Here is a 23,607-nt window from a genome sequence, read left to right on the forward strand (position 1 = left end):
AATGAAAATGTGTAGCATTTTGAATAATTCATAAATTAATGAATTTTACACCCCTGAGATTTCTTTCTACTTACATTTATACTGCACACTGCAAATACTTCGTAACTCTATAGAGCCAGTATTTGATTAGCAAGAAATTAACCACTTATTAACCAAAAATAAATAAATGAAAGAAATCCTTTTAACAATTGGAGTTCTTGCTTCATACCACAACGATTTTTAAACGACCAAGACAACATCATACTGCAATAGATCAATAAGGAAATATAATTTAGAAACAAAAGAGAATCTGAATATTTTCTTTACTTTTTCTTTTTAGTTTTGTACTAAATAAATAATCACGGACAAAATATTAAATGCATGCTGTCCAATTTCATTCGGATACTCTCACAAAATACCAAACGAGCGACCATATAACAATGGGTCACTGATCCAATAGATTACAAATTTTCTTGGTCCTCATACAGTGTTTACATCTAAAGTCAAGGGTTGACATACCCTAGAGTTTTCATCCACTCCTTCTCACTGCCCAATCACAGCATAAACACAGAGACGTCCGAGAAAACCCACAAGCGTACATATTGTGGCCACTCTTGCACCCTCTTGAAAGTGGGACAGATTCCTTGCTATGTGTGCCGCGTGAGTGAAATCTGAGTGGAGGTGTTGGCATCAGATTCAGTGTGGGGATCCCGTTACAAGTGCTTGGCCACACGAACCACATGTCCAGGCGCAGTTAATTACACATCCCAAACACCTTCCTTGAGGAGTGGGAAATTGCAGTGTGGACATAAGGAAAACCAGAGCCGTGCTTACCATCTTTGCCGAGCCGGTTCCTCTGTTATTCAACCCGAAGCTGCTTATCGGGGATTGTTTATATCAGCGTTTTTCTTGAGAACCTCTTTCATTCTGGAAGACGAACCCCCCACCGTCAGCTGTTGGTCATTGCCTGACACGAGCTGAGCAGCTTTCTGTTGAATGTGTTGATATACTCAATATGTGTTAAACAGTCGACTTAAAATGATACTGGATATTCGACTCGGGCCGACATTGCTGCACTTATTAACTCTAGGATATCTTCTGCACACAGGCTCCTCGTCTTATTATGGAGGGGATTATTACAACTCTTTGTTCAGACCATTAAGCGCGGATTTTAAAACTAAAGTGGAGACGTTAGGAGCGGTTTTGAAACGCCATGTCCAGCGTCTCCGGGCAACAGAGAATGGGCAAGTGGAACTAGTGTTTTTAGTGGATAGTTCATCAAGTGTAGGGGCAGATAACTTCTTCGAGGAACTTCGGTTCGTCCGCAAATTGTTAGCGGATTTTACAGTGGATGTGAACAAGACCAGAGTGTCGGTCATTACGTTTTCGTCACGAGGGAAGGTCATCAGACATGTTGACCATCTGACCCAGCCAAATGCAGACAAACATAAGTGCCGCTTACTCGGAGACGAGCTGCCAAGGGTTAATTACATTGGAGGGGGTACATATACCCTTGGGGCCTTCCTTGAAGCAAAGGTAACCTTATGTAACATAGTTAACCCTTTTTATGTTGACGCGTTATTACGGTGAGTAAAGTCTCCACAACGTTTATTTAGAGTTCTGCAACTTAAATAAATATTGTGTGGTATTGTAAATATTGTAAAATACAGATTTCGTCAGACCCATTTTCTCGAAGACGTTACTTTAAATATCTATATAACTATCTCAAAGGTTCAGTAATATCTGCTATGTTGCTATTTTACATGTGCGTCAGTAAGCATGTATGATTTGTCTCTTTTAGTAGAGTTCGTATAAGTAAAGATATCTTTATGAATATTGCCCATTGTCGCAATGTGATATCACAGAGAGATTTTGCCAATTTCGTTTTAATAACATTTAAGTAAGATAAACAGAAATTCTTTAAAAACTGATTATGTCACTGACAGTAAAGCACAGTGTTTGGTCGGGATACATTTGACGATGATGATTACATTAGAGAATTAAATCAACAAGGTTTGTTTAGCTCTCCTTTTGCGTCGACGTCGTTGTACTAAAACATGTCCGGTATGCAGTTTCTGTTGTCATGGAGGACGGCCTCAATGCGACAGGAAACTAGGTCACCCGCTTGTTTTCTGTACATTACGAGGTGAAGGGATGGAAATGAGAAACATTTTGATACACTGAATGCCCCGAGAGTACTGACCTAATGAAGAATTTATTTAGAACGTCTTCACATAAAAGATTAGATGGAAGAATTGTTTGTTCTCTTTGGTACGTTTGTGTATTGTATTCAGGATATTGTATACAATGTGTATATATGTAACATATGTGATACTATTATATACAGCGGGGTATATTATGGTTATCAGAAATGTGGAGTCGTATACTATTGTAACAGATGCATGTGCTAATGAAAACATTTGTAAGTGACGTGTACGTGTAAGAGATACGAATACATATATGTAAGAGAGTAAAAGAGACATATACTTACGTAAACAAACAGTTTAGACTAATTATTAACAATAACTAAATAACAAAATTGTTGTTTCATTACAATTCAAATGATAACATACATCAAAATATCCCCATTTTCCCTTATTCTAAACCTAACAAAACCCCAAACACCTTCTTGTTAATCTGATTATATTCAAAATGGAATATTTTGTAAGATGTTCTATTTACGAATTGATATTTTTATTGTAACTGTGTTTTGGTTTTCAAACAAATTAGATTGACGAATCTGTCGACCCGTGAAGATCCGAGGTAGAATAGGTCTCCAACAAGCCATACTTGCCATTAAAGGCGAGTATGCTTGTCGTAAGAGGCGTAATTACGGGATCGGGTGGTCAGGCTCGCTGACTTGGTTGACACATGTCATCGATCGGTTCCCAGTTCCACAGATCGACGCTCATGTTGTTCATCACTGAACTGTCTGGTCCAGACTTGATTGTTTACAGACCACCGTCATATATTAGTAGCTGGAATATTGCTGAGTGCGGCGTAAAATTAAACCCTCTCACTCACTCATGAATCTGTCAGTGGAACCAACAATAATAACAAACTATCTGAAACACATCCTTGCTTTATCCTGCAACGACACATATGTGTATAAATTTAGTAAAGTCAGATGTGTTCACAGGGCATTTTCCTAAATAGATTGCTAATTACCCAGTAATATCTGACCGGGTTGTGATAGTGCAAGAGAGACCTCATTCCAGCGTTTAGTTAGTGTTTTGTAAAGTGTGTTTATCAAGGAACTTCTGTGGAAATAGTAAATAGAGTATTTAAAGTAAATGTTGTTTGGGAGCACCACAAGCGATAGCGTAGAGTTATCAGAGTTGCGATAACAGTGTTATCTCCCAGGCGAAGGTTAGCTTCGCCTCACATGGCGCTTCTAATTGCATGCGCTGCTGGAGCTATGGCGCAACATGTCACAACATCCTCATCCCACGTGCTGATGTGTTTACATTTACGCTCCTTCATTGAGCGTGTTTTAGTGAACCTTGCCTTCAGCACTGAAGATTTATTTACTGACAAGCAGGCGAGGAAGATTAAAGATATATAAGAATCCTGAACGAATCGTAGATAAAGTCCATGCTTTGAAAAATATTTACACTAAACAGTTATAAACAGAAAACTAGGTTGAATGATCGGACCTGTTGACAAGAAGTACGACCGTATATTCAACTTGAAAAATGAGTTTATCCCTGTGAAAAGGATGGTTGGTCATTCCATTCACGAACACCTGGTGCCATCACTGATTATCGCAGCTCGTTTTCCCATTTCACCAAACGAATTTTTTTCACAGAATAGTCAAGATTGGGCATCATTTTGCAATGACCTTCTATATTTATCTCACTTGTTTCTTGACTGAAAGAACATGACCACGGTAATCATGGCACTGACTTAGCTCTTTGGTGTGATGCTTCTTTTGTCTGAAAACAAAAGTGTATTTATACCCATTAGAGGAGCATTTCATAAACAAATGGGTTTTCATATGCTAGTACTTTTTTCATGAAAACAAAATGTCTTAATATTGATGATGTACATGTATCTATTTTCACAGAAGGAGATTTTCATGTAGTTGTGTTTATTGAAATACACTAACAGAACGATTCCTTAAGCTAGCATAAAGAACGCTAAGCTCGACTTGATAGCTTTGTTCTACGTCATTATTCTGCCGGGTAGAATTGATCTTAAGTAACCTATGCTTGTTGTAAGATGCGACTAACGGCAGCGGTGGTCAGATTTACTGGTACGTGTCATTGTATCACAACTGCTCAGATCGATGCTCTTGCCTTTGATCACGGGATTGTTTGGTCCGGACTCAATTATTTATAGCCTGCTGTCATTTAGCTGGAATATTGCTGAGTGCGGTGTTAAACATTAAACAGACAAACAAATGCAATCCGAAAAGTTCCAACATTTCAAAGTGATAAATCTACAATAACAAAAATATTTTACAGATGTAATATATCACTAATGCACTGTGTGTCAGGTTGTTCTGAAGGGAGCCAGAAAGAATGCCACGAAAGCCATATTCCTGATAACGGACGGGTTCTCCAATGGCGGTGACCCAAGACCAGAAGCCAAATCTCTTAGAGACAGTGGTGTGAAGATATTCACCTTCGGCATCCGAAATGGCAACTTTAGGGAGCTGTACGACATGGCGTCCGCACCTAAGAACGAAACTTGTTACATTCTGGACAGCTTTGAAGAATTTGAGGCTCTTGCAAGGCGGGCTCTCCATGAAGGTCAGAGGTCAAGGTCATATATTTCATGTTAAGATCAAAGCTTACTTACATTCGTATTTGGGTCACGAAGCCAGTAGTAGCTATGTCTACATTGGGACATGTGCTTCCACTCATATACACAATAGTCACATGGTCAAGGGTCGGTAAAGGAAAATGTCAGCATTAATAACTTTTGATCTTGCTTGTGATATGTTAAAGAGGTTAATATGTGTGTTATAGATGTAGTATATATAATATATGTGATATGTTTCTTTAGAGACTGCATATACTTGAATACAATGGTCGTGATGAGGAACACCTTGTTTCACTTTCCGCTCAGAAGTCACATGCCCAGGTGGTTATCGTTATTTGATACTTCTGATTAACCAATCCGTATCATAATTCTTAAGACCCCTGAAATTCCGGGTTAGAACTGGTCTTCAGCAACCACTGCTTGTTGTAAGAGGCGGGTAACTGGATCGGGTCGTCAGGATATCTGACTTGGTTGACATATCTCGCAGGGACATAGCCTGGTATTTCACCAACGGTACTGAAGATATATTCCCAGTTTCATCATTTCTGTCGGATACTTCTGTTTACAAATCCCCATTAATCATTGAACCTACACAAATTTCGACGCTTTTGGACGCAATTGAAAGTGGTTACTATTGACCTTTGGACGCTTGAATATTCGAATATCCAATCAGTAGCCGTTGTAATCAGCTGAAGACACCCCAAACACCCCTACACACACACACACACACACACACACACACACACACACACACACACACACACACACACACACACACATACCACATCACACACACCACTTAATCTGTCTAAGTCCCCGAACCACATCATGTTCCTTATTGCCCAGCCCTCTCAATGCAATGCTAACGCCCTAAATGAAGAGAATCTAGAATTCCTCAGGTTCTGTATGAATGGTCCATGTCAGCGGGTCCGCTTTTCATTTTACATGGATTTATTTGTTACGATCAAAATTACATGTATTCAGAGACTAAAGTTAGTCTGCCTCCCAGTGACCTCAGTTTGTACGATCTCATGTCCATCTTGAAAACCACCGCTTCCACTTGAGTGGAATGTAGAATATTGTAGACATTTTACACCAAACATTATGATTATGACATTTTATTACTATGTTTTTATGACTAGATCTCCACACTGGATCCTATGTGTACCAGCCCAGGAGCAGATGTAATATTCTGTGTAAAAACGGAGGTAACTGTTGCCATGCCAACGCGACATGCGCGTGCGGGACTCATACAGGAAAATACGAATGTCAATGCAAACCAGGATTTTACGGACAAGGAATCGGAAAATATGGATGTAAAGGTAATTCATCATTTATCATCACGTGGAACCTGCTTAAAGTCATGGTTACAAGTACTGGTCAAAGTCCAGTAGAAGAAGGGCGGTGGGATAGTCTTGTGGTGTCCCCCGCCGTGATATTGCTGGAATATTGCTAAAAGCGGCGTAAAACTAAATTCACTCACTCTTCCATTAGAATAGATGGGTTTTAGTCAAACTTGTAACAACGATTTTGAAATAGCACTTCCACTACAGTGAAACCTCCTCAGTGTAGACTCCGTCAATGCGGGCAATTCCCGAACGATTACTTCTTTAAATCTAGCGATTAATGCATCACATTGGAAACGTTCAATTCCCAATATTGGTGCAATTTGTGAAGCCTTTATTTTACTTAATGATAAGTATATGCCAGTAATTTCTTGCGGCCAGAAATATTTATGTTTGTTTATCAGTATACATGTGCACATAATACAAGTTGAAACGATTCCTGTCATCTCAGCCTGTAAAAGCGGGTGTGTGGCACTTACGCAAAAATATACTACTCAAACAAGTAAGGAACACCTGTTCTTTCATATTGTTAGATCATATATGTCACGTCATACGTCCGGAATTTGAAGAGGATAGGGATGTGCTGAAATTGCTTTGAGCAGCATACGTAAAACTAAGCAGTTGATGCGCCATTATCCGCAAGAGGTACGGGATTAGAAAGAGCACTCTGTCGCAGATATCGCTCTGAGTGAATCCAGAATGTTTACGGACCATGATAAGAGTTGATCTTTTAAAAATATTTTTATCTGAAGGTAAGCGCTCAGTTTCAAATAACGGTACCAGCGGCATTACAGAGGATCATCAAATTTCAGAACAGGATGTCTCGTGTTGGTCACTGAATAAGCGGTGAACAAGATTCATACCACTAACAAAACAACTCTGAAAAAAAACAACATTTGAAACACTTTTTATCTAACCATTAAAGAAATAAAAATTGAAATAAAACAAACTGTGAGAACCATATCTTTCATGTCTAACAGTGTTCGCATATAATCGGAGATGGTCATGCAATTCAGAACTGTGCAACTAAAATATACATGTTCTGTTTAGACGTGTTTGTCTGTTTCTTCAAACCAGTATATAGTGAAAAGTAGATGCGGACAACCTAGATCATTGTCATCACCATGGTTAATCTGTCATAACTTCACTCACGTACTCAAAAGAAGTGATGAAACACAGTCACGTTTCTTTCATACTGCAACAGTACACCAGTAATATCATGTCAGATTAACTGGAGTAATAAGGGAAGATCGAATGTTCCTTAAATATTTTGAGCAGTAACTGTCGACAACTATGACGCTGATAAAGTTATTATTATATATATGTTAAAAATACAAACACTTCCATCCGGACTAGGTTATAAATATATTCATGCTACAAACAAAAACTTGTATAAAACCCTAAGATTTGGTAGGTATATATATTATGAACTTGCACGTGGTGAGGTCATTTACACTCTAAGGTAAATGCAACTTTTTGTGTGCTTAATGGACACTTTAAACAACATGTTAGACCCTCCAGTGAAGCAACTGATTCAATATTCTTTGACTGGCATGTTTAGAAGTTGGTAAATCAGATATGGACAAACTTCATGGATGAAAAACTTCTTTATTCAGGCCTAGCGACAGATCTGTATCGAAACGTCGCTTCACCTGAATAAAGAGCTTCTTCATCCGTAGCGTTTGTCCTTAACTGTTACAATATTCGTTGAGCTTGAGTGAAACATTGGCAAAAACAGCGAAAAACAAGGGTGATGCAACACACCTCAGGGGCGCACACAGCTTTTCGAAAAGGGGGTGCACACTTCATTTTGACCCGTGTTTCAAAGGTCGTTTAAAACAATTTCAGGACAAGAGGGGGATGGAGAGAAGGTGGGTGGAAGAATTAGGTGTGGAGAGAGAGAGAGGGAGCTTGAGAGAGAGAGAGAGAAAAAGAGAGAGAGAAAGAGAGAGTTAAAACACCCAAACACAACAGTCTAGCGCACGTGGTAGACAGAATGAATAGGTTAATCACAATTAAGTTAACTTTGTACACGACTGCTCCCATTTCATAAAGTAATCATATATCTGATGTATAATTGGGTTTGTTAGCCTGTCCTCCTGGAACATACAAGAATGTGAGCGGCCCTGGTGACGTCAGCACGTGCTTGCCGTGCCCGGATGAGAATCAGACGACAGGTTCAGGAACGGCGGCCATAACCGACTGCAGCTGCAAAAAGGGATACGTCAACATGAACACCTCGGAGTGCGCAGGTCAGAACGGAAATACATTTTAAAGTGTAAAACGAGGCTGAAGTTTGTCATATATGGCTACATTTCTGTACATTGTTAAGTTTTGATATCTTTAAAAACCGAAACGTTGATCGAGAACAAGATCCATGGCAGTATTTTTTATCATGACAGCTGAAACACGATATCTCGCCATTTTCTAACTATTTTTTCTCTACGCACATGGCATTACCATGTAGCAACATACGCTTGTCGTAAGCATTAACAATATGGTGGGCTAAAACGATTAAACTTTAAAACTGGATTTAACAACATATCATAAAACGTTTCAGCACAAGACGCTGTTTAGGTCTAGACAAAGCCATAAAACACGAGTCACCGACGGATATCACCAAGTTTATCGATTACGGGTATTTGTTGTGACGAGAAAACGCTTTAAACACTAGACCACCGCCTTGCTGTGTTATAACGCGACTATTGCTGACTACGGCACAAAACGATTTCATTCATTCACTGTTCGTAAACCGCAATGTGCTTACCCACGTTGATCCTCCCGGTCGTCTTGAATTTGACGTAAAGGTAAACTATGTGGGTTCCAGCTTTCACCTGTCCAGCACTTGACCCCCCGAAAAACGGCTACTTCGTCAACAATAAATGCAACAACGTGTACAACGCTGCATGTGGACTACGGTGTAAACCAGGGTACGAGCTGCAGGGTAGCAGTCTGAGGATCTGTCTGGAGAATGGAACCTGGTCAGGTGTTGACGGCAGCTGTATCAGTGAGTAGCCAATTGTGTGACCAACGTTACCAGCCGATTGTGTGACCAACGTTAGTAGCCGATTATGTGACCAAAGCTAGTACCAGGGTCTTTTTTTTCAACGTTAGAAGCCGATTGTGTGATCGACTGTCAGTACACCGTCTGTGGCCAGGGTTAACACAAATTCGCTCTTTCAGCGAAGACATGTCCAACACTTCCGGTACCCAAGGATGGTCAGATGATCTGCAGCCGCGACGACTTCACATTCTCCACCGTGTGCAGATTCACCTGCGACAACGGCTACCAGCTGGTCGGGTCCAGGAAAAGGACGTGTGTCGCCATTGCAGTCTGGACGGGTCTTCCCACGAGATGCAGAGGTAGAAATGGGGTGTAATGTCGACAAATAGTTTAAAATTGAATAAAGGGTTTTGGAAAACTATACGACGAGAATAACTTCAATGCATTTCAAATCTGTTTCGATTCAAAGAAACTTTTTTATGCGTGAGTTTGGTTGGTTGTACGGCGCACTCAGCAAAATTCCAGTTATATGGCGGCGGTCTGTAAATAATCAACAGCTTTAGCATCGACCTGCACAATTGTGAAGCGATGACATGTGTCAACGACAAGCATAGGTTACTGAAGTTTAATTCTAACCCGAATCTTCGCCGGATATGTTTCGCCACATAGCTGGGATATTGCTGACTGCGGCGTTAAACAAACCATTGCCACATAGCTGGAATATTGCTGACTGCGGCGTTGAACAAACCATTGCCACATAGCTTGAATATTGCGGAGTGCGGCGTTAAACAAACCGTTGCCACATAGCTTGAATATTGCTGAGTGCGGCGTTAAACAAACCATTGCCACATAGCTGGAATATTGCTGATTGCCAAACCATATATAAACCTACAATCTGCTTGGCTGGGCGTTTTGACATGGAGTGATTCCTTCAAATCTCCTTGAATGTGATAAAATGCTTCCTAGCATCACAAATAACTAATCATTTTGGCAACAAGCACTGCACCTTAATAAGCCGAAAGAAGTTCGGAAGAAATTATGTATCCATGAAAACAATTTTTAACATTTTTCATCAGAAATCACGTGTCAGCCCCTGACCCCCTTGAAGGACGGGAGTGTTCACCCTGCCGTGTGCACCGCTGGGGAGGTCTCATTTGGCACCACTTGTCAGATGACGTGTCTACGTGGCTACACAATGTATGGTCCCCACACCATGCAGTGTACACCTGATGGTAACTGGGCACCCAATGTAGACAAGTACAACGAGTGTTTAGGTGAGATCTTGCATCACTTCGTCACAGAATGAATGAATGCATCACTTCCTATGAGAATGAATGATGGAATGAATGAATGAATGAATGATGGAATGAATGAGATTTATTGTTTTATTTTGATATATATTATTGTTAGGAATCTTAGCCTAAAAGGCATTTTCCTTGACATGTTGCAAAAACATTTTAAAAAATATATAAACGAGTGACTTTATTTATTTATTTATTTATTTATTTATTTATTTATTTATTTATTTATTTATTTATTTATTTATTTATTTATTTATTTATTTATTTATTTATTTATTTATTTATTTATTTATTAGAAAAAGCTTCTGCTACATGGGTTAAGAATAATGTTGATGCCAAAGATCCATTACACCTATTACACCTCATATTCTCTGTGGATTTACTGCAAGCAAGCTAATGTGCCACTTGACAGATGTTTGAGTATTTCCTTCAGGAAATGTCATACAGCTGCACACATGGATCCATTTTCCTTGTTGACATTCCTCAAACACCTACAAATTGAAATTTACGCGCTGGTCAGCCCCCGCTGCATTTCGTGTTTAGACATATGAAGTTGATATCTGGAATGGAAAAGCTATTTCTTAGTGTAAACATTGAACAGCTGTGCATCCTCGCTTGTATAGGGTAATATATCTAGTCTGTTATGATTAAGACCCTGGGCCTCTCCGTCACCGTTTATGCTCAATGTGCATGACATTATTATGTGGACAGAGAGTCAGTTTGCATTCCAAGTCAGTTCTCATCTCCCTGGGAAAAATGTATAACTCTAGTTGGCTGTTTGGAGGGATATGATTTTGATTCAGAAAATTGGTAAAAATATTATTCACATATATCTTTCAGCCTCATGAAATATTCAGTCCCCGAATATTTCGCCCTGTGTTCCTCCAAATGAGGGCGACCCATTCACCCCAGGCCGATAAATTCTCTGTTCAGGGCTACATCCCTTCCCCAGGACAACACCTGTGATAATGGTTCGAATACCGCAATTCCACGTTTGTCAAAACCACGCATGCCATGGTAGATTTCACAATGAACACATAAGGATTATCCCACTTTCGTCTTTCCCCAGACATCATGTTGATGTTACTGGAATACTTTGTGCATTAACCCTAACTCACTGTTACAGATGAGAAGCCTCCATTTATTGAGTGTCCGAACAACATCGAGACTGTGACAGACGTTGACGAGAGTACGGCGAAGGTCACGTGGCAGGTGCCCGTGTCTGTAGACAACTCTGGTTTCCTGCCAATTATGACGGCCGAGCCGGCGGTGACACCTTCATCACGCTTTCCCATCGGTGTCAACGTCGTCACCTACATAGTGGAGGATTTTAGCCACAATAAGGCAAACTGTTCTTTTACAATCACGGTCAAAGGTAGGTAAACAGTAACTCAGACTACATCAGTGTACATAAATGGATTCCAGAGGGCTTCCATTTCCATTTTTCAGTTATTGGTATACTGTAAAGCAAACGAAACGCATTTTTGTAAAAAAAATGAAATCTGATAAAAGTAAGTGTTCATGTTTATATATTCCATTTTAAAACATGGCAAAAAGCCAGAATTGCGTTTCTTTTGCTGTTCAGTATATTTAGCAGCTGTGGATAATATGAAATGTTTTGTACAAGGTTGCACTCGATGGTTGCCATATATGTAATAGTGGGCACTTCATCTGAGACATTTCAGTTCACTAACTGCTGATCTTCAGTTGAGAATGACTTTGATTTTACGCCGCGTTTAGCAATATTCCAGCAATACCACGGCCGGGGATACCAGAAATGGGCTTTACACATTGTACCCCTGTGGGGAACCGAACCGGATCTTGACGAACGAACACCTTAACCACTTGGCTACCCCACCACCCCTGATTTCAGTTACCCACGCGAAAGAGGGACCGTATCACATAGATCGAAGCTCATGGTGTTAATCACTTGACTGGAAGATGACGCTTTTGCAAGTATCAAACTGCAGATCGAAGAAAATTTATAACCAACATTTTTTGAGTGTCGTCTGAAATAAATTAGTTTCGGTTGGGTAGCCTAATGGATGCAACGTTCGCTCGTCATAAAGAATTACACCAGGGTTCGATTCCACAAACGGGTACAGTGTGAGAATCCCATTTCTGTCGTCCCCCGACGAATTCAAAAACCGCTTAAACCCACACTCACTCACTTAATATCTGTTTGAGATTCCAGATAATCCATATTTCAGACACAATCCCTCCGACTGTCGACAAATGTTTCTCGCCTCCACCAGTTGTCTCCCCTGACAAATACGGCAATGTCACGTGGGAGGAACCACAGTTTAGTGACAACTCAGAGGAGGACCTGTACATCTCAAGGTCACATGACCAGGGATGGTTTCCGATTGGTGTAACCCAGGTGACATACTCGGCTACAGACGGGAGCGGCAACAACAACACGTGCGTCCTGGACATCAACGTATTACGTGGGTGAATTATATTATCGAAATACACTTGCCGAGGGCTACACCATATACATTTTAAATCTCCCATATTGTGCGAATATCGTCCATTAAATTGTAACGGAAAGAATGTATTGGAAAGATGCACACTTTCTAAAATATTTGTAACCGATTAGGAGTGAACATACTTTTAGTAGAAAGCAACCAGAATCATATTTAAACTTTCTAAAATATAGGGGAATTGATTACGAATGTACAAATTTTCTTTGTTAAACTGCCGTCTCAATGACCGTGAAAAGCAGATTGGAACTGATCACGACTGAACATTTTTAAACCGTCTTGTAATGAATAATAAAAGGGAATATGAAGATATAAGATTTATTCAATATTAAACGCCTGCTTTGAAGTTTTCGGCTGTTATGAAAATTGTGAGTAATGGTAAGGCAGGTAATGATGAATAATTTGACGTACTGCCAAAGATAACATTCAAATGTGCACGTGTCTTTTTGTTTTTCAATAAAATCATGAGAAAGAATAATAACGTTAGTGGGGAAACCAAACCTTCCAGACCACTTCCAGGACTCCTACATCCTGGTTCCCGAGCCTCTCATCAATATTAATGTGAGGCACCAGGATGGAGCTCCTGTGCATTATATTGAAATTTAGTTCTACGTATTCCTGATTTTTGTATCCGGAAACGTGTAACACTGAGCAAATGTACTGGAAACGGTTCAGTTCGGATAAATGGCTTATGAAAGTTATCGACTTTTGTCAAAAAACCTACTTATCATACATCATAAGTTAATGTGATCCTTTACGGTAATGCATTGAACATTTATGTCAGATGAATCCACGTCTCACTATATATGTGTCATTATATTAAAAGTGAGTATACGTGAATATCATGAACTTGACAGCACATCCATGTGAGTTCCCGGCCCCGCCTGTTAACGGTAACCGCACGTGTCGCGAGACTGATGAGGCTGTTCACTGCTCCATCTCTTGTCTCCCTGGTTACGCCTTCGCCATATCCCCTGCAGAGGATTACTGGTGTGCCTATGACAATGTCTGGGAACCAAAGGAGAAGATGCCTTTCCCGGACTGTTCAGGTGAGATTGGATTAAGATATAGTTAAACGTAGATGACATATACACGAGCGAAAGAATCCCGTCAACAGTGAGTGAGAGTGTTCTAAGCAATAGATCCAAGGAGAAATGGAGAATATGGTCCAAACACCGACAATATGGTCCAAACATTATACACTTCATGGAATCGAACCTCGACAGTGGACGTGGTGTCAGATTACTGGATGGCTATAATGAACCATTATCTCGTTGATTCCATTCAAAACTCTCCTGTTGATTGCGTCAGTTACAGCGTCGGTCCTTAGGTCCGAAGCCGACTGAAAACCACTCGAACCGACATCTTTTGTTGTCTGCAGGCCCTTGTGACGGCCAGTTCTTTATTCCCAATGACTAAGAGTATTATTTTTCAGAAAATATTATTCAGTGATTTCTGGTTTATACTTCTAATATTTAACTCAATTTGTTAGTTACATTGCAACTATAATAGAAGACCTGCACATTCAGATCAGGACCCACAGCAGTTTATGGTTAAGGGTCCCTTGGGCCTCAGCTTTTCATGATTAACGGCAAACATTCCTATGGCAGTATTTCGATAATCTGTGCAAGAAGTAATTCATATTTTTACTTGACCGTTTTCACTGTAGAGAAGAAAATCTCCAATGACGTTGTGCAGCCCGCGACGGTGAAGTTCTCGGGGATGGTGCCGTGCAGGGAGAAGAAGATCCTGCATAAAATAGAAGAGACCTTCAAGAAGAATGTTTCTGTGCGGGTATGTAGTCATACTCCTGAGTGCGCTCTCCTTTTTTCAAACACCTGCCTAGTCGTTGTTTAATGTTGATATGTAGATACATGATATGGGCGATAGAGCAATCTAGTGATCAAAGCGTTCACTCGTCACGCTGATCCAGGTTCAATTCCCCCAATGTGTGAAACCCATTTCTGGTGTACACCGCCCTGATATTTCTGGAATATTGCTAAATATCAGTCGGCGCGAAATATCAGTCACTCGCAGATACATGCCTATGATACAGAATCTTGCAAAAGAACCTTCTTTGAGCAGAGTGCGGATGTGCTTTGGTCGCTTTTATACGCGGATCCGGTCACGTGATTATCATCATGAGTTGCATGAATCAGTCTTATTCCTGCGGACTCCGCGGCCGTTTGTTCATTCACAGACAACACGATACTCGCGCCCTGACGTGTATTCTGTATTGATATTGATGTTGCGTTCGCTGCTGATTTTGAAATGTCCTATTGAAGGTCTCCGATCTGTGCGAAGAAAATTTCATCTGCTCAGTTGACGAGGTTGAGACCACGTGTCAGGAAGGTGAAGGTCAGTCCTTACTGCATTGTGGCGGATCCTTCTGATTATTTCCCAAAATGCACACAGCCGAGTAGTACCTCTACAGCCAGAAAATGCGAGTTGCACCGAACAACGTGTTCCTTCCTTAACATCTTCCCAGATGCATATTACAGCCAGGAGAGACATTTAGCCCAAGACATGAAGTCCCAGAAAAAGAGTTACCTTATTTAAAACTATAAATATGTCGTTTACCAAATAAATTCTCAATTCTGGAGCAGAGGTATTCAATATTTGCCAAACAATTCTAGACTTAAGTAGGACTACAGTACAGGTTACAAGTAACATATTGATACTAAAGTTATCACATTCATTACCCAGACTACAACAAGATACATATTGGCCTGGGGAACCGACGACGCAGGAGACGCAGTGTCGGCAAGTATCGCAAACAGCTCGCAAGGAATAGAGGTTACGAGCGCAGTGTGCTTATCTTTGACTTCAAGCTGGAAGGTAGGTCTGGATACTGATGTACTGTACATTGTAAATGGCATAATTATTTTAAGGGTAACGCTATTTTTCAGGGCATTATCATTTGCAGAAGCCCGAGGTCTTTCATTAACGGCCCGACGAAGGAAGGCAGTTGAAAAGACCGAGGGCTTCTGCAAATGATAATGCCCTGAAAAATAGCGTTACCGTTATTATAGCTAAAATAGATACAATTTTTAATACAATAAGAATAAAAACAGCGGCATCGGTTTAGAAACATTTACTGCCAACAACAAAGCGACGGAGGTTACTGACACACATTTTGCAAATATAGAAACGTCGTAGAACAACACAGATGACGTCACTATAGAGAGTGACAACATTCGACCTTGACCTTTGCTCATACTACCAGCCGCCATTGTTTTCAGTCATCAACAACGTTAGACTTCAAGCTGATATTTTCACTGCTTATGTAGTCATTTATGGTACAATTGTTATGGTTGGCACAGGCAGGAAATTTGTATAATGGCACAGGCACATGTGACGAATGTGGGCCAGATATATGGTCAATAATGAACCCAAGTTCATTCGAGCCGTAGGTGACTGAACTTCAACAGCTGAGCTACTTATGACGTCGCCTAACAACGGGCTTGATAATGGCCCGTCGTCAAGAGTTATCAAGTTACAGTGGACCGCTCATGTCTGATAACGAGCAGTCGTTTTCATGATAATTCTATCCATTTTAGCTATTATATTTATTACTCGCCCGTTGAAGATACTGCAGTGTAATATTTTTACGGCAATATTGCACTAGTATAATACCGCTTGACGTATGACGTCAAAATAGTTCAAAGTTGTGACGTCACAATGCTAATGCCGATGTCGCAATTTTACTAGACCCTGCTTGGCTCGCTTAAAGCTGAGTGAGAGTCCTCACACTGTAGGGAATTTGGCGGCAGTTTCTGTCAATTTATGTTGGCGAGTAATAAACAGAATACTGAACTCGCTTCCGTGAAATATCATTTTTATTAAACTCGTTAAAGATTTAGTATCAAACTCGCTTTCGCTCGTTTGATACCAAATCATTAACGAGTTTAATAAAAATGGTATTACACGGAAAGTCATTTAGTATCTTCTATGTATACCAGCATAGGCACAGATCCCCGAGTTGTAGCCGACTCCGTTATTTGCCAATATCGTAAATACAAAATTTAAGATTAAATGAAGATTGTTGGCACACAGACATGGAGGGAGCAGGGTTGCCCAATCGTGTCAGACGTAGCACTTTTTGGCAGAGTTACGTCCCTTGATCTTGCCAGAAACCTATAGTCACTAGTTCGAACCTCAAACTAATAATGTTTCTTGGTTTGTACTGCATCACTACAGTCTTCCTTGTTAGAATGATGTAACCCAAAGAACTGACACTAAAGCATTATCGGGTGATGTCTGTGTCTCTCTCTGTGCCGAGAACATGCGGATTTGGATTGATCTTCAGCAACCATGCTTGTCTTAAAAGGCACGTACGGGGAACGAGTGGTGAGGGTCGCACTTTGTCCCAATTATGTAGATCAATACTCATGATGCTGATCACTGGATTGTCGGGCCCAGTCTCGATAATTTCCAAGTCGTTGCCATATAGCTGAGTGCGGTGTTCAACAACAAACAAAGAAACACATCTGTCTCACTCTTCACCAGGTACAGTGACAGCTACAGGCAACGAGACAGAAGATGACAGGCGCCAACTCGCCATTACCAACAACCTCAAGACGATTCTGCATACATTGCAGCAAGACGCAAGGGCAGGACGTTTCAACTTCCGGTTTGGTGGAAGAGAGATGAACTTCAAGAACATGAACTTCAACCCTAACCAGCCCAGGTTCATGTGTCCAGAAGGAACGGTTCAGATCAGAAGCTCCTGTGGTGGGTATCAATGATTTATGTTTTTACACGATGATCTGTCGCAGAGCAACAAGGAAGGGAAGGAAACAGACAGCAGGTCCAGACAACTTAAGTTTTCAAAACCTAATACATATTTTTGAACATTGTCTTAATGATGGCAGTAAAGGCATTGGAATGGTCGTGATATCTCTGATCTCACAGATGACAAATATTTGCTTTCCGCAGCAGTTCTGTACATATTTCACTAGGATAGTGAACAAACTACCCATTGAGTTTAAAACTGACAGGTGCAAAAGAACAGCTATTAACAAAGAAAACGAAATTGTCCTTAACCTGCCTATGTCTCCCACATAAGCTCCATAAGACAGCAGTGTTGTTGAAATGCTGTTTCAAAGGCTCCGAGATCTACACTGTTGATGTCAATAAAGAATAAGACATGTAATAGGACCACCCAGTTCTGTATATCACTTTACTTTATCTGCCATCCAATAATATATTAACTCCAGGAATATTCTAGAAGCGGGCGTGTTTGATTATTTTACTGGTATGTTTGTTATATTTCCAGTCAAATGTCCCGTGGGGATGTACTTCAATGTGATCAGAAAGACCTGTGAAAGCTGCCCTGTGGGTACATACCAGCCAATGGAGGGTCAGGCCACGTGCCTGGTGTGTCCTGGGAACCAGTCAACCATCGAGGCCAACTCTAGGACGTCAAAAGAATGCAAAGGTAATGCTTGAGTAAACTGTTTTCTTGTTTCTCTTGACAGATCACATCTCCTATATTGCCCAACATCGATAGATATCATGTTACATTGACGTTGTTACCAAACTAAGGATAACAGTTCAAATTGATGAGTCCTCGTCATGATGACATAAGAGTGTCAATGCGTTTCTCACCCACAGGCTTCTACAGCTCCTTTAGTGATCGTTGCTACTGGAACGCTTTTACCAATATTCCGGCAATATATAGCGGGGGCACAGGAAATGTGACTCACATATTGTACCCATGTAGGTTATCGAACCCATGTTTTCTGCGATGTAACTCACCAATTGATTGTTGAAGACGCAATCAGCAGCATGCCGGTTTAACGACGTCGTTCTGTCAATGATCAGGCCTGGACAAGTCAGCTATCGTTATTTGTTGATCCACGTCTTCAGGGTATGAGGCAATAGACAACAAAGCCTGATCAGCTTCTTTCGACAGCTGTCTATGTTCATGGTGTTGATCTCTTGGATGTCTGGTTCAGACTGGATTATTTGCATACGTCGCCTTAGGACTGGAATACAGTGGACGTTGTCTAATCCGGCAGTCACTGGGACTGAAGAAATCATCCGTTTCAAACAATGTGCTGGATTGTAAAGCTGATGATAAATGTACTAGCCACGGAAGGGACTTACATTTTGACCGGTGTTTACAACTTGCTGGGTTAGACAGATACCGGTTGGGAAAACTTCCACTTAAACAGCCGCCAAACATAACAATATAGGTTGCTGGGAACCTATTCCAACTCGGAATGAAAACGGAACCACTGGTATACGTGATAAAAATACTTAATAGCTAGAGTTTATTTTCAGCCCAGTGTCTACCGGGGAGCTTTTCCTCCAACGGTCTGGAGCGATGCGAGACCTGTAAGGTCGGTTTCTACCAGTCGGAGTATGCGCAGACGGAATGCCTGCCCTGTCCAACCAACAGAACAACCAGGAGACGGGGCAGCCGAAGGATTGACCTTTGTCAAGGTAGACTCACATAACACCTTTCAGGTTCGCAGATCACGCAACGCTACTCGGGTGTGTTTTGTGCAGACGTATACATAGTCTTTGACACAGTGAAGTGCATGTGAAATATGAACACATTTTATGTCTTTTTAATTATAACGTAGAGCATTCTGTTGATCTCTTCAGTTTCAGAAACAAGAAATTCAGAAGTCTATACTTATTCACTTTGTAAGAGATGTCAGAAATACTGTGTCAGTATTCAAGACACTCATCCACATCTCAACGACCCTGCACCGTTGTATTTACCCTCCTGCCTATCTCTCTATTTACAAGGTTAAAGTCCTATATGAAGCGAGAATGGATTTCCTCAGGTTCTGAATCTCCCAACTTTCTGAGGTTCCTTTTCAATTCAAAAGAATCTATTATTCCTATCAAAATTATATATATTCAGAGATTAGTTTCATTCATTATTTGTCAGTCTGGGAATCTATGTATATCTGTTACTTTGTTTTGTATTACTACAGAGCGTTGTCCGGCTGGCTATGTGTCTAAGAGCGGTCTCATGCCATGTCTCCCATGTCCAAAGGGGACGTTTCAACAAGAGGAGGGTCAGTCTGCCTGCTTCCAGTGTCCCCACGGAGCGTTGACCACTCACCCTGCTGCGTCATCGGTCAGAGATTGTGAAGGTATTGACGCTTAGGCCCCTTTCCACAATGCGACTGAAGCGAATAGGTCATGGTAACTCCCATGGTTATGATACCGGTGTTTAACGGGACCCTGTTCTGTAGATCACAGACGTTTCTCATCCACAGAGTTTGTATTCTCGCTGCTACTTCTACAGCAGGCGCTGTGGGGTACCCTCCCAGCTGACAATTTCACGTTATCACAACGTCATGCTTTCGTTGGGACAGCGTTATTCTCCCATTTACGTTGTCTGAGCGTTACGTTATCACATTTTAAACTTATTTCATGCTTTCTTAACGTTCTGTTTTACGTTGACAGTTTTTCCCAGTAATGATCAGTACACAAGAAGCAAAGCCGAAATTCACCTCAATGTTTATTCATCAATTTGCAATTTGTTATGGTCGTGTGTTTCCTGAAGCTGTAGCAGAAAAATAAAGAAAGAATCGTAATGCGACAAGGTTTTCAGATAACAATAACCTTTATCGTGACACCAAGTTGTTGAGTAACAGTTGACACACAACGTTTTGACAACGTATATATGTAACGTTGCGGTAGCGTTGTGAAATAACGCTATAAAATTACGTAATACTAACATTGTGACAACCTTACCACAACGTTGCGAAAACGTTGCTGCGTCGCTAGGCTACTGGTTAAAGCGTTCGCTCGTCACACCGAAGAGCCAAGTTCGATTCCTTACATGTGTACAGTGTGTGAAGGCCATTTCTGGTGTCCATTGCTAAAATATTGCGAGAAGCGGCGTAAACTCCAACTCACTCACTTCTACAACAATAAAGTTACTGTTTCTGCGGAACATTCACTGTGCTTTGAGATGGACACATCGTCCTTTTGTCTCCACTTCTGAGAAGACTAATCTCATGCGAGAATATGTCCGAGATAAGTTTTAACAGACATTTTTTTCTGTTAGATCGAGATCATCAAACCCGTAAACATGTTTGTTATCATATGCTGAATAAATAATGCTGGTCACCACAGCACCTCAACTATTAACTGAAACTCAGAAATGTATGACGTTTATGGATGATAACTTCCTAATTTCTTTGAGATGCATTGGCATTTTAGAGGATGTTAAGATGGGGGAAAACCAGGTTCTATGGATAGTCAACTTAAATGCAATTGGTGTTGGTAATAACACCGTTATCAAACAAGTTAGTACCTACACCGAAACGTCGCACCTATTGCAGTGAAACAGTTGACTATCCATACAACTTTGTTTCCTTCAACTGCTTAATAACATTATGATATGACGATGACAACGGCATTGGAATCTATACCGAAACGTCTCATCATGATGTAATTAAAAAGTCCATAAGGTATCATACCTTTATTGTTATTATTCAGCAATTTCTAAAATGCCAACGAAACAGATTACTGAAAGCAGCCCGGAGCACACAGTGCTCTGGTCATGGCTTGGAAAAGCTCTGCGTACATTGAATGAATGCCATTATTACAGTGAATGTCATTTTGTGTTGGAGCAACCTGGTGTCCTAGATGAAAATTTACAATAGTTGGTATGGATACACTGACATAACGCTCCCATCACGGCAGTAACACCTTCAAAAATAACTACATTAGCATCCATTTCTCCGCCAAAAGCGCCGCCATGTAGCTGGAATATTGCTGAGTGCAGCGTAAAACTTAACTCACTCACCCTCCGTCAACAGCTGGAATATTGCTGAGTGCGGCGTAAAACTATACTCACTCACTCTCCGTCAACAGCAGCTGCCGATATATTTTGCTTGCTACTTTTACGTGCAAAGATTTTAAGTTTCAGCTCCTTCATAACATTCTTTCTGTTTTATGTTTTTGTACACCAGGCGACTGGGACCTTCAAAGCGACGCCTCTGTCCCCCAAAATCAGCAGAGACAGATCCAAGTTAATCTTTGCTTTGAAGAACCGTGTGAGAATGGCGGTACCTGCAAAGCTAGAGGATTCGGTTTCAAATGCATATGCAGGGAAGGATTTACCGGTAAGACTAGAATATTAATGTAAAGTAGTTATGTTAAGAATACATTAATACTCTTGTAGGTCCTGGTGATTGGGACGTGGCAACGTGGGCAACGTGTTTTGAATAAATCATTAATCATGTACTTATTTTCCATCCATGATCATACTTATTTACACAGCCATGATATTCAACCAACAGGGTTAACACAATACCTCGGCAGATCTTTTTTTCAAATGGTATCATGTTAATGTTGGTATCCATTGTTATACAATTATACAGATATTAGTTATCGGCTGTTTACAAGCTATGGCCACAAACCCTTAAGTAATCCAGGCGAGGACCCGCCGGTGATGAGTTCGAACTCCAAGTTCATTTCATTTATGAACCATGGTTTTTATTAGCACTGTCAACACTCGTCGGTGGATAGAGTTATCTCGTCACTCCGAAGACCGGGTTCGATTCCCCACATGGACACAATGTGTGAAGCAGATTTCTGGAATTCCCCGCCGTGATATTGCTGGAATATTGCTAAAGGCGGCACAAAACCACTCTCTCTCATGACTGGTCACTGAGGTTTCTCGCCAACGTTCAGTCGAAACACTGTGATATGTTATAACTGAATATTCTTCAGAGCAGGAGCTAATCAGTTTACTTTTTCTCCGTCTGGACAGGGACTGTGTGTCAGACACCAGTGGACCAGTGCAAGGGTCAACCATGCCTCCACAATGGCACGTGCATCAACCTCCAAGTAGACTACGCATGCACCTGTCCAGAAGGTTTCTCAGGTAAAATACTTATCTTCTTTAGATTTTATTGTTGTAGGTTATTTCCAACTAGAAACGCAACCCAGAAGTTTGTAAGTACAGAACTGAATCATGAATCCATGTTATGGCTAGAACAGATCAGCGTGTACCATGAAATCATACTGAGTGTACATGTAATGATCGAGTCTGAGTCAGACAATCCAGGTAACAATATTGTGAGCATCGATCGATTGCCGATTGGGATAACATCATGTGTGTTAACCACGTCAGCGAGCCTGACCACCCGATCCCTTCAGTCGCTTCTTTCGACAGGGACTGCTGAAGACCATTTCTAACCCGGATCTTCACGGATACTAATCGAGGAAGAAATATCACTAGTCAAATAAGTGAAACAACAATGTCCAAAATTCTTCAGTACACAATAACAGGAATGTAGTAGGTCCTACTAACTATGCAATCTTCAAGATTCAGGTCAGGTGGACAGGTCTGCGATTGTTCCTATACGAGTTCATCCAAGCTTCTGGAAATTGATGCGTGAAACTGCATGGACAGTTATGCCTTCCATGTCATAACTAAAAATTCTACCGTGCTACTTCCGATATTCGTGGCCAACTCGTGTTATGCCGGGACAAGCCGAATAGTCTTCTTGGAGGTTACGGAAAGGGACGAGTGGTGACGAATTGGGTTGACGACTCTTCCTGGCATTCGTGACAAACTCGTGTTATCACGGGACAAGCCGAATAGCGACTCGTTCCCCTCTCGAAGGATTTCATATTGGCGTGGGAACATCAGAACTACTTCAAACAGGAACGATAACTTTATTGGATCCCATGTTTGTTTTTTAACATCACCGAAGTACTCATACACTGTATTGCTGTTTTTG

At 40.9% G+C, this 23,607-nt stretch overlaps 1 protein-coding gene across 1 annotated transcript in view; it reads left to right on the top strand.

Annotated features, from left to right (window-relative positions):
• Nucleotides 1–903: 903 nt before the first annotated feature.
• LOC137291041 (sushi, von Willebrand factor type A, EGF and pentraxin domain-containing protein 1-like) overlaps nt 904–23,607 on the top strand; it is a 54,898-nt gene continuing 32,194 nt past the window's right edge. Inside the window, exons 1-19 of the mRNA XM_067822300.1 lie at nt 904–1,515; nt 4,478–4,733; nt 5,889–6,068; nt 8,183–8,344; nt 8,920–9,099; nt 9,276–9,455; nt 10,173–10,370; nt 11,524–11,772; nt 12,608–12,844; nt 13,738–13,929; nt 14,550–14,674; nt 15,166–15,238; nt 15,587–15,718; nt 17,390–17,614; nt 18,159–18,320; nt 19,169–19,330; nt 19,834–19,995; nt 21,829–21,981; nt 22,632–22,745. Of these exons, the coding sequence (XP_067678401.1) occupies nt 1,018–1,515; nt 4,478–4,733; nt 5,889–6,068; nt 8,183–8,344; nt 8,920–9,099; nt 9,276–9,455; nt 10,173–10,370; nt 11,524–11,772; nt 12,608–12,844; nt 13,738–13,929; nt 14,550–14,674; nt 15,166–15,238; nt 15,587–15,718; nt 17,390–17,614; nt 18,159–18,320; nt 19,169–19,330; nt 19,834–19,995; nt 21,829–21,981; nt 22,632–22,745 (3,640 nt within the window). The 5' untranslated portion in view covers nt 904–1,017. The remainder of the gene's footprint in view (nt 1,516–4,477; nt 4,734–5,888; nt 6,069–8,182; nt 8,345–8,919; nt 9,100–9,275; nt 9,456–10,172; nt 10,371–11,523; nt 11,773–12,607; nt 12,845–13,737; nt 13,930–14,549; nt 14,675–15,165; nt 15,239–15,586; nt 15,719–17,389; nt 17,615–18,158; nt 18,321–19,168; nt 19,331–19,833; nt 19,996–21,828; nt 21,982–22,631; nt 22,746–23,607) is intronic.

Source organism: Haliotis asinina, chromosome 7 (assembly GCF_037392515.1).
Source record: "Haliotis asinina isolate JCU_RB_2024 chromosome 7, JCU_Hal_asi_v2, whole genome shotgun sequence".
NCBI lineage: Eukaryota > Metazoa > Mollusca > Gastropoda > Lepetellida > Haliotidae > Haliotis > Haliotis asinina.